We start from the raw sequence: 18,092 nt of genomic DNA on the forward strand, positions 1-18,092 counted from the left end.
TATTTATTTATTAGAGAGCGAGAGAGCGTGCACAAGCAGGGAGAACACGGAGAGGGGGGAGAAGCAAACTCCCCAGAGTAGGACCCGGATATGGGGCTTGTTCCTAGGACCCTGAGATCCATCATGACCTGAGCCAAGGCAGAGGCTTAACTGACTGAGCCACTCAGGTGCCTTAAAAATGTTTTCAAGGATGTTTCTTATACTTTCCCTCTTTTAACTCCACTTTCTTAGTGTATATTTCCTAATAGCAGGTATTAGCAGGTATTTGAAATTGAATTGCTATAATTTTTGCACTTTTGAGGGTGGGGTTCACATAACTGGTGCTCTTTACCATAACTAAAACATGGATATAATTATATGATACTATTCTTTTTTAAGACAATCTTCACAATTGGATTTCTTCACAATTTGGACTTCTCTCCTAGTGGATTGTGTTAAATGAAATGCCTTTCAGTTTCTTTCATCTTAAATTTAATTAAAACATTTTGTAAAAGCTTACATATAAGTTATACTAAGCTGTGGGAACATAAATGTGAATCATACTTTGTTCTTGTCTTCAAGGATCTTACAGTTTAATGGGAGACATGTAGCAAGAAACTTCTACCAATGCATAATGGTGTTTAGGACATGCTACCTGAGTATATGGCACCTTGGCATATTGAATACTTTAAGCTGAAGGAATTTGAGAATCAGCATATACAGCATGGACTTTCTGACTTCTTTTTTTTTTTTTTTAATTTTCTTTTTTATTTTTTTTTTAATTTTTATTTATTTATGATAGTCACAGAGAGAGAGAGAGAGGCAGAGACACAGGCAGAGGGAGAAGCAGGCTCCATGCACCGGGAGCCGGATGTGGGATTTGATCCCAGGTCTCCAGGATCGCGCCCTGGGCCAAAGGCAGGCGCTAAACCACTGCGCCACCCAGGGATCCCTTCTGACTTGCTTCTGAAGCAGGTCAAAAACCCTCAGGAGAGGTGTCCTCCCTTTACCCCGAGGGAAGGAGCATCCTTAGCTCTGAAGATAAGGGACAGAGAGGAATCTGAGGAACAAGTCTTGCTATTGAGTTTCCCTTAGTTTGCTATACTCAGCTCATACTCTTTGTCCTGTTACATCTTTCCACAACTTTCTACTCTTCATCAAATAATAAAAAAGAACACTCAGGTTTAATCATTTCTTCAGGTTTTCATTTCCTTATGAAAGCTCCCAGGTCATGTAAAACCTTATTAAATAAATTTGTTTGCTTTTCTTCTGTTAATCTTTTGTTACAGGGGTCCCAGCTGAGAACTTAGAACAGTAGAGGAAAAATATATTTTTTTCTCTTCTACAATATGTATTCATAAGCAGTAAGAAACAAAAAACTACACTTAAGCAGTAAAATTAAATAGGGAAGAAAATTTCTGTAACAGTGCTACTTCCAAATACTTTATTGTAGTTCCCCCCTCCATTATTATCATTATGCAGACAGCATGTGTTATATTCAAATAGTATAAGGAATACAATGAAAAGTCTCTCATTCCGGCCTTTCTGCAGAGGCAACCAGTTATAAGTTTTATGTGGTATTTATAGCCATTTTAAAAACATATGCACACATGAACGTTTGCATATCTATTTCATTTTATTTATTTTTTTAAAAGATTTTATTTATTTATTAATGAGAGACAGAGGCAGAGACATAGGCAGAGAGAGAAGCAGGCTCCATGCAGGGAGCCCGATGCGGGACTTGATTCCGGGACTCCAGGATCACACCCTGAGCCGAAGGCAGATGCTCAACCACTGAGCCACCCAGGCATCCCTCATTTTATTTATATTTTAAAGTAAGCTCTATGGCCAACATGGGGCTTGAACTCACACCTCAAGTTTAAGAGTTGCATGCTCTACCAACTAAGCCAGCCAGGTGTCCCATTTGTGTATATATTTTAAAAAAATATTGGAATACATAACACACATCTGTACCTTGCTTTTTAGTGTAACTATATCTTGGAACATTTTCCTTATTAGTGTGCATATTATCTATCTCATTTTTACTGATTGTGTGATATTGTGCAGATTTTTAACCAAGTTTTTTGGAGTTTTTTTTCTTTTAATTTTTTTTTTTAAAGATTTTATTTATTCATAGAGACAGAGAAGAGAGAAAGAGGCAGAGACACAGGCAGAGGGAGAAGCAGGCCCCATGTAGAGAGCCCAACCTGGGACTCGATCCAGGCTCTCCAGGATCATGCCCCGGGCCGCAGGCGGCGCTAAACCGCTGTGCCACTGGGGCTGCCCTGGAGTTTCTTTAATTTTTTTTTTTTTTTTCCTGGGAGAGTGTGTGGGGAGAGGCAGAGGGGAGAATCTGCAAGCAGGCCTCCTGCTGAGCACTGGGCTGGATATTACCACCCATGAGATCATGAGCTGAGCTAAAACCAAGAGTTGAACACTTAACTGACTGAGCCCCCCGGGTGCCCTTAACCAATTTGTTTTTGATGGACATTTAGGTTGGTTCTAGGTTTTTGCTGTGACAAATCTGTGAAATCAAAGAGAGAAAAGAGATGTATGCATTTTGTGTGTATGTCTGTATTAGTATTGTGCTATGTATTATTAGAACCAGGGTTGAGCAGATCTTAAGGTTTTAGTGTAATACATAGAATGTACTTGCTGGTGTTCATTCCACCACTTGCTGGTGTTCATTCCTTTGTGTAATCTGCCCTTGTGCCTGAGCAGAATTTGTGATTTCCTTTTAACCAAAAGAATATGTTAAAGATAACGAGATGTTCCCTAATTACATTGCATAGAACTTCATTTTGCTAGCATGTTTGCTATATCTCCATAATTAGTTTTGCATCCTGCAACCGTGAGGAAGTAAATTATTACAATCTCCGTAAACTTGGAAGTGCATCCTTCTCTAGTGGAGCCTCCATATGAAGATCTAGTCACGGTTGACACCTTCATTGTGGCCTTGCAGAGGACCGAGCTAAACTATGCCAGATTCCTGACCAACAGAAACTGAGAAAATATGTGTTGTAAGCCATTGTTTTTTTTTTTTTTTTAAGCCATTGGGTTTGTGGTAATTTGTTATGTAGCAAGGAGGTTTTTCTCTCCAAAAGAGAAAAATTTTAAGCTTGGATATGGCAAGAATATCATGATAAAAATAACCGAAGGAATTTTTGCAGAGGTTAGAAACTAGGATGATTGTTTTTTCCATACATTAAAATTTACTTTTAAGCTAACAGTGAAATAATTATTTTCATTTAAGCACTATAGGAATCACCTAAGATTTTGACTTAGCTTCTAAAACTTATCAGCAATTGTGTCCAAAGTACATAGCTCTTTGATGACCCTGCATAGTCTAAGGATTTTTTTCTTATTAGAAAAAAGAGAAAGAGGGGCAAAGGGAGAGGGAGAGACAGAGTCTTAAGCACACTTGCAGCCCTACGAGGGGCTTGATCTCACAACCCTGAGATCATGACCTGAGCTGAAACCAAGAGATGGATGCTAGGTACCCCCATCTAAGATATTTTTGGTGTTAAGTAGAATAGGAAGGATCAATTCCTGGAGAAATTAAGAAAATTCAAAATGTGTAGAAATACTATCCCTAATCATTCATATATCCCCTGCTCCTGTGATTGTTTTGAGGTTTTTTTTTTTTTTTTTTTTTTTTTTGGCACCAGGACATGAATGATACCATATTTATCTTTTTATTCCAGCCGTCTAGCACATTATAGGTACTCAGTAAATCTTGAGCAACTATCTAGGAATTCTCATTGTCTTCTGTGATCTCAAGAGGCAAATAGAAAGTCATGAATGAGTTCATGAAATATTATACAAATTTTGCATTTAGTAGTCTGCTAGAGAAAGCAATGTGCCCAGCACTATGTTATTATTATTTTTTAAAGAATTTATTTATTCATGAGAGACATAGAGAGAGTGGTGGAGACACAGGCAGAGGGAGAAGCAGGCTTCCTGCAAGGAACCTGACATGGGACTTGATCCCGGATCCTGAGATCACGCCCTGAGCCGAAGGCAGATGCTCAACCACTGAGCCACCCAGGCAGGCCGTGCTATGTTATATAAGGTTTCCTGACTCATCAAGTTTTCTTTTTTATTTTCTCATTTTGTCTGCTGTTGTGCCCATTTAATTGAAGTTTTCATTTAAGTTATTGTCCTTTTCAGCTAGAGCTGAATTTTTTCATTTTTTGATAGTTTTCACCTTTCTATTGAGATTCCCTTTCTGCTACTCATTAAAACTACCTTCTTATTTTAGTTCTTTGAATATATTCCCTTAATTGCTTACATATAATATATGAAGTCATCATTTGCTAAATCTACATCTGGGCCTATTTGGAGTCACTTTCTATTGATTGCCTTTTTACTTTTTTTTTTTTTTTGCATATCATAAATTTTTTTTTTAAGATTTTATTTATTCATAAGAGACTCAGAGGCAGAGACATAGGCAGAGTGCCAAGGGAACCTGATGTGGCATTCAATCCCAGGAGCCTGGGACACTTAACCACTGAACCACCCAGGTGTCCCTGTATCTCATAGTTTTTTTTTTTTTTTTTTTTTTTTAAACCAGGGCATTGTAATGCTCTTATGAGCATTCATTGTTTTTTGTTGTTGTTATTGTTCTAGTGGTCCATTAACTTGCCTGGTCTCAGTCTGCAAACATTGTTTCCCAAGCAGTGTGTACCCACTGAAGTCTGTGCTCAGTTCTTTCAGCTTCTTGTTTTTTAGTTTGGTCTCTTGGGGAGTGGGTGGAGGAGAGTTTTCCCCCTCCTGTGTAATTTGGTGGTTAGCCAGATATTTGGGCTGACATTACATTCAGATTTTGGAGCTCACCCTCTCTGTGGTTCCTCCACTTCTGGGTGTTCCCTCTTAATTACTAGTTCCTCTGTCTCTGGTGGTTTCTGTCCTCTGACACCTGAAGCCAGTAAGGCCTTCAGCTTTCTGCTGCTAGGGCTGTGTATGATTGGGGAACGTACTCAGTTTAGAAAGCATCAAACTCCTAGATTTTATGCCCTGTAGCTTTCAAGGGTAAATTCCTCTGTAGTCTACTGCAGAGGCTACCTGGGGTTTTCCTTTCATACATGTGTAATTTAGCTAAGCAGACCTTATGTGGAGATTTTGGGTCAATACCTCTGTGTGGTTCTTTCATTCCCAGTATGTATGACTTAAATTTCCAGCTGTACTTCCAGCTCTGAAGTCTTTTCCCTACTAGTTTGAGCTGTATGGCTCTCTGATTTCCTTCACCATATTTGTAGAGGATGGGAGGGCACTCAGCATAAAAACTTCCATCTAAACTCACAATTCGATTCCGTTTCAGAATACACTCTTCCACTACTTTGTGCTTTAAGACATTTGCCAGTGCTTTTATTATTATTTTTTATTTTATTTTTATTTTTAGAATTTATTTATTTATTTATTTATTTATTTATTTATTTATTTATTTATTTATTTATTTATTTATTTATTTGTGAGAGACATGGAGAGAGAGGCAGAGACACAGGCAGAGGGAGAAGCAGGCTCCATGCAAGGAGCCTGATCTGGGACTCAACCCCAGGACTCCAAGATCACTCTCTGAGCCAAAGGCAGACGCTCAACCACTGAACCACCCAGGTGTTCCGTGCCAGTGCTTTTAAACAGTAGTTTAAAAAATATTTTATCCAGATATAAATTGTTGTTATCTGCAAGGGGCTCACATGATCATTTCACTTGGCTGCCTTTGCATGTGGTTTCTTTTCAAAAGTTGCTTCCACCTCTTCTTTTTCTTTCACAATCATCTGTAGCAGTATTCACTCTCTCCAGCCTCTCCACTTCTTGATGTAGTTAAAATATCTTCTGGATATTTGGCTTTCTGTGCAGCTGAAGCAGTCCTTGACTCCTAGCCCTGGCATCACTATGTGATTTTGTTCATTGTTTTCCCTCTTACTTATCAGGGGTCTTCTCTCTAGTTAGTAATCACCACACTTCAATTACTTTGTTTGCAAAGTTTGAGAGAGAAAAACAATTTCATTTTTTTTAAATTTCATATTTTTTCTAATAATTAGCATTATTAGAAAAGTTCTCATATAATGACCTTATTTAGAGTGAGATCTCAATAGGATGGATAAAGCCACAAGATGGCTAAAATTAAAAAAAAAAGTGCTGGCAATAGGAACAAACCAATGAATTTCTGTGTACCTAGCTTGGTACGTTGGAAAGAACATGGGCTTTCTGTTAGACGTGTGCAACAGGACTGTATTAGGTTGTTGCGACCTTTAAATAGAAAATTAAACTTCCTAACTCATTGATACATAGTAAAGACAGAATATATAGTTTCCATGTACTATCCTTTTTTTTTTTTTAAACCCTTCTATGGATGGTTGCCATTAATTAATACTATCTGGAAATAGTATCCCAAGAGCCACCTCTTTATTTATTGTAGTCCTGAAGATTCTGTTCCCCAACCCACCTCTTTTTAGATGGTAATATCCAAGAAAATAGAAGTAATCAATTGCCTTTTTCCTGGCTGACTTTTGGCAGTCTCCTGAATGCATGTCCTTAGCCAAAAGGCCCAGTTGTTCCAGCCTCTACAGATTATTTCTAAATTATTTATAATTTGGATTATTTTCGTCATGCCTTAAAATAGCAATGAACTGTAACCTATTTTCTAAGAACTTTGTTTCCAGTAGTCCAGTAATTATTTTTTTTGATGATTACAAGATCTGTACAGTAAGTTAGTTTGCCTTATATGAATTAGACATTGGGGAGCCAAGACTCATATTTTATTTTTTTAAGATTATTTATTTGTTTATTTGAGAAAGAGAGAGAGTGCATGAGCACGCACACACACAAACAGAGAGAGTGGCAGAGGGAAAGGGAGAAGCAGACTTCCTACTGAGCAGTGAGCCCAACACTGGGCCGCAGGATCATGACCCAAGCTGAAGGGTCAAGACCAAGCTTAACTGACTGAGCCACTCAGGCACCCCAAGAGTCATATTTTAAAGGGACTTTTTATGGTAAGGAGTTTAGATCAGGAAGCGGAGAGCCATTAGACCTTTTTAGAAAGATAATTTTGATTACAGTGGAGAAAGTATGGACTGATTGGTTTGGTATAGAGGTCAACCAGATAGATGTTAAGGTTTTAATGAAGGCAGCAGCCTTACCAATAAAAAGGGAGAAGAGGAATCAAAAGAAAGTTTTGAAGTAGACGATGTTGGGAAATGAGAAGTCAAAGATGACTTCAGGTTTCCTGACTTAGTAGAGATGACCCTAGCTGATATGGAAGGCCAAGATAGAGCCTGGCATTGTTGAATTTGAGATATTGAAGAACTCAGAGATAATAAAAACAGTATAGGTAGTATATAAAACCCAGTGTTATCAAAGGTTTGGTCCTCATGGTGTTTTTTTGTCTGCTGTCTCCCTGGACCCAGCAGATGACAATGAAATCCTAAAGAACACCCAAGCTTTGATAGACATGAAGAGTTGGGGTAATAGTGCAAGAACTATTCAGGTAGGAGAGAGACACAGGAGTAAGTGGTAGATGGAGCCTTTAACTGAGGCTTTTTTCCCTTACTAAGGTGAGTTTTGGAGCACAGGACAATGCCCAACTTGCTTTAGCATTTTATAAATACCTCAGTGTATTGTATTTGGTGTTCCATAAGTGCTTGAATGAATGAATGAATGAATGAAATAAAATGTCACCAACTATGGTGCAGAGATTAAGAAAGATTATTGGACATTTCAAAATAGTATATAGTGTGTGTTGTTTGCCTTTTATCTATTTGTAGTTTTATCTGTAGCTTATTGATAACATTTGAAACTTCAGGAGCACATATAGGCAAACACAGACATTTTTTTTTCTAGATAACTCAACTTGAATTTCACTTGTTTTTAGCATGTTTGTAGCCCTGACTATTGGGAGTAAGGACTGGGGAGAAATCTTTCACATGGTGATACCCAAGTTTTATTGACAATTGTAAATATGATTTTCCAGTTGACCTTTTTGATAGCTTTCATCTGAAAGTCTTTACTTTCTTGTGTCTAGCTGTAAAATACATGCTTATTAGGATTGATTAGTAAGACATATTGGTATTTCCATTCTGCTAGATACATGCTACCCATTATAAAATGCTGGAAAATGTGGATCTGAATTTACCTTATGCATTTTTTGTGATTGTATTTTTGTAGTCACTTCCTCCTATGGTTTAGGATCCTTCTTCTTTCAGTGGACATCTTTGGATATTCAGAGGGGTATGTCTTTTAGTTAAGGGTTAGGAGGAGATAAAATGCTCTTGTAAAGAAATGTTAATGCCTGAAATAGCTTGCTGGATGACATAAAGAAAAAAAAATGCTCCAAATCTATTCTACACAACCTACTAAGCCTTTCTACATCGTTCTTTTTTAACTTTTTATCAACTTTTCTTAATACTCTTTTTACCTTTTGTGTCTCACTTGCGCTGTGACCACTTTTTTTTTGACCACTTTTTTCTACTTTCTTCTTTATCTCCTATTTGTTTGTTCTCATCCTTCTCCTTTGCCTCATCTCTTCAGTACACATAACTAGATATAATATCAAGTTGAAGTTTTAAATAATTTCTTTTTTAGTAAGTACATTTTTATTTTTATAATTAAAAACTGAAGTGACTTCTCCCTCTGCCTGTGTCTCTGCCCCTCTCTCTCTCTCTCTCTCTCTCTCTCTGGGACTATCATAAATAAATTAAAAAAAAACTGAAGTGACATTGAGATTTTTTTGTTTTCAAAATAATTTTATAGTTTTTATGTTCATCTGATATCTGATTGATTTTTTTTTTTTTTAATTACTTGGTGATCCTTAAACAGGTCTCCTTTTCCAGGAGCATTCAGCAAATAAACTGGCATTTACCGAGCAATTTGAATTAGCCATTTTACAATTTTCCCCCTTCCCCTTTCTATTATTTTTTTAAAAGTTTACTTAAGTAATCTCTATACCCAGTGTGCGGCTCGAACTCCTGACCCCAAGATCAAGAGTCTCATACTCTTCCAATTAATCCAGTCAGGTACTCCCTTTTCTGTTATTTTGATAGATCATTGATTTGCCTACATATTTATTAAAGTGCTCACTTATTGAAGGTTTTCAATTGTTTTTGGAAAGAAAGTACTAATTAACCATGAAGAAAATTATAGCAAAACAATTTCTCTAAAATGGAAATATTTATTTTACTTTTTATTTTTTATGGGAGTATTTATTTTCTATGAGCTCTGAGATAGACTCACAGTTTTAATAAGTTTACCTTCAGCATTTTTTGTGAGATCTTACTGGAATTTTTTATGAAACTCAGTAAGGTATAGTATTTTCCCAGTTCTGGATTCCTTTTGACTTTTATGCACAACTCCCTCCTCCTTTCCCTCTATCGAATGCATTTTGGAAAAGTGTATAGAAAGCATACAGGAATGGGTCAGGAAACCTGGGCCCTGGTCCAAATTATAGAACTTTGTTCTAATTGTTTCACCTTATTTGGTTTTTCTTTTGGTATTTGCAGTCTCTAAAAGTCAAATTTGACCTACTGTTTCCAAATAAAATATTCCAGCCTGAGCATTTTTCAAGATCAACACTTCATTTTGTATTATAAATTCTCATTGTTCTTTATAATCCTGCCATTTACCAACATTGTAACCTTTTGCAAAGTAACTGAACTACTGAGATTGTTTTCTGTTATGGGGATTATAAAATGATTGTGAGGATTAAATTGGATAGTGAAATATACTTCAAAATACTTAGTTCAGGTATTCTGTAAAGCTATTGTTAAGTTAGTTTTCTTATAATTTTAAGAGAGTAGTAGAAATAACAGTCACAAGTCTCATAGGACAAGGCATGAAATATATGAATCCTATCAATACAATATTTTTGTGGTGATTACAATGTAAGGAAACATGATGTTATATTCTTTTATTTTTGAGCCCACACTAAGTTTCTATTCAGGGTCTTTTAACTTGGTTACAGAAATAACAACTTTATTATTTGATTATACTAGATGCTTTATTAAGCCTCTTAAAACTTTTAGTAATTAAGAAATGTATTGCAGGTGAAATTCTGTCTGAAATAATAATTCTCTGGAATTGTTTTGCCTTTTTTAGTTTGATATTAGTATTTGGAAACATGAGGTATCCAGATGGCAATTAAGAATATTTACTAAATGTAAATAGCATACTATTAAACTGTTGCATAGGGGGTAGCAGATTTAATAGGAGAGTCAAATGAAAAGTACCTAAAAAGACTTCTGGTGTTTATATTAATCTCATTTGTGGCATTTTGTATGTCTAGTATTTTATAATCCTGTTCATCACTTTAAAAATATGTCACAGTAACTCAGAAAGTATGTAAAATTCTTGACTATTTTATTCTGCGTGGAATAGATTTAAAGGTCAACACTACTCTTTTATGTAGGTTATGGGTGCTACATATGTGCTTTCAGAGCAGTAGTGTGAGGAAGCTTGAAGTGGGATGGCAGGACGGCCTCATCCTTATGACAGTAACTCCAGTGATCCAGAGAATTGGGATCGGAAATTGCATAGTAGACCTCGTAAACTTTATAAACATTCAAGGTAGGTAGAAAATATGTATTTCATATATCAAAGCTCTGATAAGATAGACTTTTATAAAGAATCAAACTCCATCTGGTTGTGGCAAGTCCTGTCAGGATAGGGGCTGGTTTACAAAAAATAATGAATATTTGCATTTCTCCTTAAAAAAACTTTTACAGAAACATTTCTTCCTTTTTAATCTTATATTTGTATTTATTTGAATTTTTGTTTCTCAGTAATGTTAAAATCTCCTTCGTCAACCTTAGTAATAAATGCTATAATTAATTTGACTCTGAACTCTGGCAAGACAGATTAGTTCTTTGTATTTAAAACTCTCTAATCGTAATTTATTTTGTGTTCTAAATACATTGTGTGTATAGATTATACATAGTACTTTATAAACTATGTCATACTGTGTTGTCATCTTGATACTAAAGGGAAAATCAATCTGCAGTGACTCTTCTGGTTCATTTAAAGTTCGATGCATTAAATGAAATTAGTCTAAAAAATTTCTGCCCATTTGTATATTGTATGTAAAGCTTTCATTTTGTACTGTGTGACTTAATGAGGAAACCCTCATTTAGGACACTTTATGATTTAATATTTTAAGGTGTTAATTGACAGCTCATAAACCTCACATACTACAGGTATGTAAGCATGTTTTCATAGAGCATTGTACTTTATAAATATTTACTTAGGGGATATTATCAAACATTTAACTCACTTGAATGTAAAATGCTCCTATTCATTGATAACTGTTACCATTTTTCTTAAAAAAATAAAAACATGTGGTACTGAAATCCTTTTTGTAATTTTAAAGAAATAAAGTACTTTTCCAGGTACTTTTAAACTATATACCATACCTAGAAAATATGAGTAACTGGTACTTTTTAAATTTCCTGACAAGATGTCTATCTTTATTGTGGACTTTTAATGTGGTGAGGAAAAACTTAAGCTGATGTATTCATTTATAAGTGCACACCAATGGTATGAGTGGTTTTGGTTTATTTCATTTTTTGGGTGTGTGGGTATGTATGTGTGCTTCAGCTGGTGCTTTAGTACTTTTTTTCCATCCTGCTTTATTATATGGATAATTTGTCTTTGAGATTAAAGAATTTTATCTGTGTAAGTGTAGGATAATTTTATCTGCTATGTTGTATGCATTTTTCCAGATGAACTGTATGTTATTCTTCCTAGTTCTTAATACTTTTCTGCTAATGTACAGTACTGCATTACATATGAAGGGATGACAAGGTGAAAATAAGCTGTTGTTTGCTTTATAAAAGGTAAATGCATACAATGAAGAAAATTTATAAAAACTAATAGTACTTTTTCATTCCTCTTATTTCAAAAATAACAAACATAGCTCTTCTTGATATTTATAGCATCAGTAACTTTTTGGTGCTCTCCTTAGGTAGACTGCAGCAATATTGGTTAAGTAAAAAATATTAAAGAGAAATAGAAAATAAATATCAATACATTATTTGTTTTTAGTGTAAAGACTGTGAAATCCTTTGAGCTTATTTAACCCCATTTATGGAAATTCTGCCTAAGGGAAAATAGCTTATTTTTAGAGACCTCTTGTTCTTATGCACTGATGATACTTTAAAAATATTTACAATTTGCCCTCCAAAAGTTTTTTTTTAAGTTGATATTAAAATAATTGGGAAGTTTTAAAAACTAACAATTAACAAGTATTGTTGAGGTACTGCACTCATTTTAGGAGAGATTCAGAAATTTGTTGGTGTACCATCATGGAATGCTTTAATACCACATAGGGAACAATTAGAGGACAGCAGGGCACCAAACTGGTAGTGAGTTGTCGTAAAATTAGAGTTCAAAGAAGGAATCAGTATCAACTTGAGTAGATGAAAATGAAACTTGAACTAATCCTTGAATGATTAGATAGATGACAGGTATTCATGCCAGGGACTTTCTGGAGATAACTTTGACTAGATTTGAAGGTGGAGGTCTATGAATAGTATTAGAGTCCCATTGACAAATGAAAAAAAAAAATGAGGTTAATAAATTTGCCCAAGACCACCCAACTTCTCAATGGCAAACCTAAAATTTATAAACAAGTTTCTCATTCTTTTTGTTAAGATTTTCAGTAACTTATGGTACATTTTAAATACATATAAAGTAGAGAAAACAGGTATAATAAACCTCTCTGTACCTATCTCTCAGCTTCAAGTTATATCAACTCTTGGCCAGTTGTGTTTTATCTGTGCTTCTACCCTTCTCTCATCCTTTTTTTTTTTTTTTATCTTGTGTATTTTATTTAGGGCTATTTGAGCAATAGAAGGCCAGATTAAACACTGGCTTAAGTTAGAGGTTTATTTTTCTTGTATGTAAATTCACAAATCGGCAATGAATGCCTGATGTGGATTTAGTGGCTTAAAGATGTTAGTATCAAAAAATCTCTGATTTTCTTGGCTTTCTCTCGTGATCACAAGATGGCTTACTATAGCTCCAGGCATCATGTCTACCTTCCAGAGAAGAATGAGGTAGAAGGGAGAAGGGACATTAAGAAAGGGGTTTCATTTATATTAGGGAATTAAATTTCTCAGAAATTTCCAGCAGGCATCTGCTTATAAATCATTGGCTAGAACTATGTTATATGGTCTTCTCTGGATCATAGAGGCTAAGAAATGTAGGTGGGCACATTGCCACCTCAAACAGAGTTGGGGATTTAAGTTTATAAAAAGAAAATGTCTCCATCTGTTTTGGCTGCTATAACGAAATACCATAGATTGGGCAGCTTATAAACAAATTTATTTCATGTGGTTCTGGAGGCTAGAAAGTCCCAAGTTCAGGGTACTGACACATTTGATATCTGGAAAGGACTCACTTCCTGGTTCAGATGACTGTCTCTTTGCTGTGTTTTCACATGGTGGAAGGGATTAGGGATCTCTCTGGGGTCTTTTTTATAAAGTACTAATCCAATTTATGAAGGCTTTGCCCTCAAGACCTAATTACCTCCTCACTTTCAAATACTATTACATCGGAGGAATACATTTCAATATTTGAGTTTTGGGGGATACAAACATTTAATCTTTAGCAGTAAAGAAATAAGCATACTTTATTGACTCAGTTTTTGTGCATAATTTTTGAAAATTGTTATGTAAATTTATATTTTGCTCTATTCATATTTGGGAATTGCGTTTTCCAGGTTTTTAATTTTCCAGGTTTTTAATTTTTTTCTTGTACTTTTCCTTACCTTCAGGGATAAAAATAAATTTCTTGAATTCTAAAAGTAATAATAATTACTATATATGTATGCTTACCGTTGAGATTTGAGGGCTTGGTGGGTATTGCCTTATGAGTTCATTTCCATCTAATAAACTTTAAGGTACTTTCTTTTCTGAATTTTTTTTAATGTAGATTTGGTATGTATATAAAAGACAAGACAAGCTAATTTCAACAAAGATGGACTTCAGGGTGCCTGTGGCTTAAAAGCAAGTGCATACAAATAAATTAGTTAAAAAATTACTGAACTTTGTTTCTTTCTGAGTAGTTCTATAGTTAATACTTGTATGGAGAAGTTTGTAGCTTGCTGAGAGGTTAAGTATGTTGAAGTGTGTTTGGTCTGAATTGAAACAACTTTCTTTAAATTATAAATTATAAGAGTTTTTGATATTTAATTTTTTAAATTTTTTTTATTTATTTATGATAGTCACAGAGAGAGAGAGAGAGAGAGGCAGAGACACAGGCAGAGGGAGAAGCAGGCTCCATGCACCGGGAGCCCGATGTGGGATTCGATCCCGGGTCTCCAGGATCGAGCCCTGGGCCAAAGGCAGGCGCCAAACCGCTGCGCCACCCAGGGATCCCAGTTTTTGATATTTAAAAAGGAAAAAGAAAGCACCTTTTCTGTACAAGTGACATTACAATGGCTAGATTGACAATATGCCTAAAAGCTCTTGAATACTTGAATTGGGTTGAATACAATTATTTAAAACTCAGATCTGCAGTCTGCTCAGGTTACTAAAGATAAACGCATCATACATTCAATATCAGACTTTGTCGCAAGGTTTCATTCCCACATACAAGTACGCATGCTCCTTTCTTCTGAGACTGCGTGAAGATTGAGCTTTACAGTTTCCTTTTTAAGTCACTTGGTAGTTCCAGCAATAGTTTAGAAATAGAAAAGTTTGGTTGCTTTAAAAAACAGTTCTTGAGTGGATTCTTAAGTACAATATTTTTTCTTTGATTTTAAAGAGAAGCTTTACTGTCCAGAACGGGTGTACAATAAAACATCAAAAGGAAAAAAGAAAGTTAGCTGCATCCTAGTTTTCTAAAACCTGGCAAGCTGGCACAGCTAGAATTAGCATTACAGATGGCATTTGGCAACATAGCTACATATCACTAAGCCCTCATCTCCTGAGTTTTCTTCAGCTTGTCTATCAATTACACTATCCAATCGCTGCACAGAGATGGAGAAATGGGATGATCACAGCTCACACGATGCTGTTTGGTTAGAAACGTCAGTGCTGCACAACCCACGGCTGAGTCAGTGTCTGTGAGAAAATGAACTGAATTAATATATAGAGGGGGTTGTATCTGAACATTTACAGCCTAAATAACCGCAATAGCATTATTACACAGTAGAGGGAGGAAAGCTAGAGGAAGTCTCTGGACAGGGGAGGTAGGGGGAGACTGGGAAATTTTCTGATTGTTCAGAGGATTCTTGAAGATGATGGAAATATCAGATGTGCTAAAGTTTCCTAGTAATGCCCAAGGATGCTGACCTGGCTTTCAGTGCTGCATTGTTTGAAAAAGCAGAGTCCCTTTATACTCTGATTTCAGAATTTTTTTCTTGTTTCTGTGTGTCTACCTTGGCATATACTAAAGTAAGGTGTGTATTCATTTATTACAAGATATCACTGGGCTGTAATTCTATACATCTATGAATATGAGAGAGATTGAGAAAGATATGTTTGGCCTTTGTTTCATTATGATCATTTACTTCTCTGGATGAAAAAGATCATATATTTTAATTGTCTTCTTCTTAATGGCAAATTATTTAAAAGAAATGGAGTGTGTTTTTATTGTTTTCATGGGTTTGATGCTTTGTTTTTTATCTTGTTTAAAGTCTTAGAATCTTCATGTAACTTGAATGTTTGGTATTGTTTTTTATGAATATCAAAAAATTTAAGGAAAGACTAATTTAAAATATTTTCAATATATTTGAAAATTTAATTCAAGATAGACAAATGAAATAGTTGAAATAATTTCCTAAAGAAGAGAGTAAATGTATTTTTTACTTTTGAATGAATTAGTGATTAGTGGAACCACTTATGTAGTAGTATTTTACAGAACTGAATATATTTGATAAATTTTAATTGGTTAAAAATGACTTTTTTCTTAGTCTCTTAGAATGTAGACTGAATAGATGATCTAGATGCTGCCATTGAACCAGAGAGTAAATCAGATAAGTTTTTGGATTATCACAAATTGATTTTCAGTCAGACAGAATTTCTAAATAAAGATAACTGTTTTTGCTTTGAGATTTTAAATCTTGACAAGTGACATTGCTTACTTTATTTGGAATTTTTAGCTCAATATTAAACACTTTGATTGTTTTCTTTTGTCTTTATCATTCCTGTCCTACTGACCCTTTATTTTGTAGGAATTTGGGAGAATATACATTTTTAAATTATTTTATTTTTAATATTTTTAAATAGTTCATAACAGCTTTTCCTTGAAATGAGAGGAAGTTCTTGTGATTTCCCCCATTTAATTTCTAGGAGTTAGAATGGTCATCTTGATGATTGTCACAACTTATTTATATGATTAAGGTATCTTGTGGTATGTTGTATTGGATTTTTTTAATTTTATTTTGTGGTTTGGTGTTCAAAAATGTTTTTCTAAGCTTGTTTTAGAAATAGAGTCATAAAAGCAGAAATCTTAAGCTAGACCTTTTTGTCTTATACTTTATAGAATATTTTTTCTGGTTTTGATTTTTTAAAAAAGAATAATGCCTGTGTTTGTAAAAGTGATACATATTCATTACATGAATTTGATAAATATGGAAAGCACGTAAAAGAAAACAAAAATATTAAAGTATTTTTCTTTTGATTATAGCTTAAATATTTTAGCATATAACCTATTTTTTGTGTATGTATAAAAATATAAAATCACGTATATTTAAAACTGGTTTTGGAGTATTACTACTATATGTACTGTTATATAACTCATTTTTTTTTTACAATTAGTCATGAACATCCCCTATGTCAAAAAGTAGTCTTTTATAGCATAATTCTTAAGAACTGCATAGTGTTTTGTGTGTATATATTTTGTAATTTGCCAATTTGAGTTTTCCTGATTTTTGATTGGAGAGAAGATCAGCATGATTCCACTGGGTAAGTTTCTCTAAAAAAGGAAAAATGTCTTAGGGAGTTAAGTAAAAATGTAATTTTGATATTTTTCGGGCAGAGAAAGATCCTTAGTGTGACTACACAATTAACCCTTTAAAGATATGCACTACTTTTAAAAGCAAGCAAATAGCTAAGGTTGCCATAATAAAGTATAGAAAATAAATGTTTATGACAATTAGGAAAACAAGAGCTCAGATGAGCTAATGAGACTTTTAAATATTGCTAAGATCAACCAAAAGAGTTTCTTATATTACATTTAAAAAGGTAATTAAGGAAAGTGTAATAATAATGCCTGACAAGGAAGGAAGAAAAAAATTCCTCAGCTCTTATTTATAAGCTTCTTTGTTAAAAAGGAAGAGCAAATTACTACCACCAATAATTACAACAAAGTGGACATTGCGAAGGAGGACATAAAAATCAAGATAGAGATAGAAGATGAAGAATGTATCTAGTTAAATGAGTTTTCTAGGCCAGTTGAAACATCTTATATTTATAAAAGGAGTTGCCTGAAAAATTTTAAAGTTAATGTATTATTTATGATTTCTAAAGGTTTTAGGAGAATACCAGTGGAATAAAAGATGGGGGATTCTAGGTCTGATTTTGAGAAAAGTGGATCTTACAACAAAAAATGAAAAGGGTAGTTTATGACTAACTTGAAGAAAAATAGGTTAAAAATGATCCTGAATGGGTTTGCTAAAAATAGATTGTCAGAGCAATTTTCTGATATACTTAGTAGACTAGTAGCACTATAATGTATTTGAACTTAAGCTTAGTTTTTGGTAAAGTCTTTTTTTATATTCTTGGGTATATGATGAAGGAAAAATGAATTGTTTGTGTTAATCAGCACAGTTTTGATTTTGAATGACCCTACCCAAAGATTATTGATCTTGAAAGGTGGCTTTGTTCTTTGCTTTGCCTCATTGCACATCTGGAGAAGGCAAATTATCAAATTTATAGGGGACACTGAAAAAAGTATAGGAAATAATAAACGAAATGATCCAAAATGATCTGAGTTTGTATTGTTGGACTAAATTTAAATGAATTTTTTTGGAGTATACATAAGGCCTGAAAAACACTAATATACATTGTTAGCATGGCTTTACAACATCACACATGGAAAAGACCTGGTGGTGTTTTTTGGCAGGAAATTTGATACAAGAGTACAATATGGCATTTATCATTCCATTTTCTCTCCCA

The 18,092-nt window shown here is 34.4% G+C and overlaps 1 protein-coding gene across 5 annotated transcripts in view; it reads left to right on the forward strand.

The window, feature by feature from the left end:
• The window catches only part of BTBD10 (BTB domain containing 10), a 76,601-nt gene that overhangs the window by 13,335 nt on the left and 45,174 nt on the right, over positions 1–18,092 (forward strand). For 2 of the 5 annotated variants that reach the window (XM_055317671.1, XM_055317669.1), the window contains exon 2: positions 10,382–10,539. The exons of 2 other annotated variants lie outside the window; for them this stretch is intronic. In XM_055317671.1, the coding sequence (XP_055173646.1) occupies positions 10,439–10,539 (101 nt within the window). In that variant the 5' untranslated portion in view covers positions 10,382–10,438. Of the gene's footprint in view, positions 1–2,933; positions 3,000–10,381; positions 10,540–18,092 lie in introns of those variants that run through there. One more of the 5 variants, XM_055317670.1, reaches the window with a different exon arrangement.

This window comes from Nyctereutes procyonoides, unplaced genomic scaffold (genome assembly GCF_905146905.1).
Source record: "Nyctereutes procyonoides isolate TBG_1078 unplaced genomic scaffold, NYPRO_anot_genome, whole genome shotgun sequence".
NCBI lineage: Eukaryota > Metazoa > Chordata > Mammalia > Carnivora > Canidae > Nyctereutes > Nyctereutes procyonoides.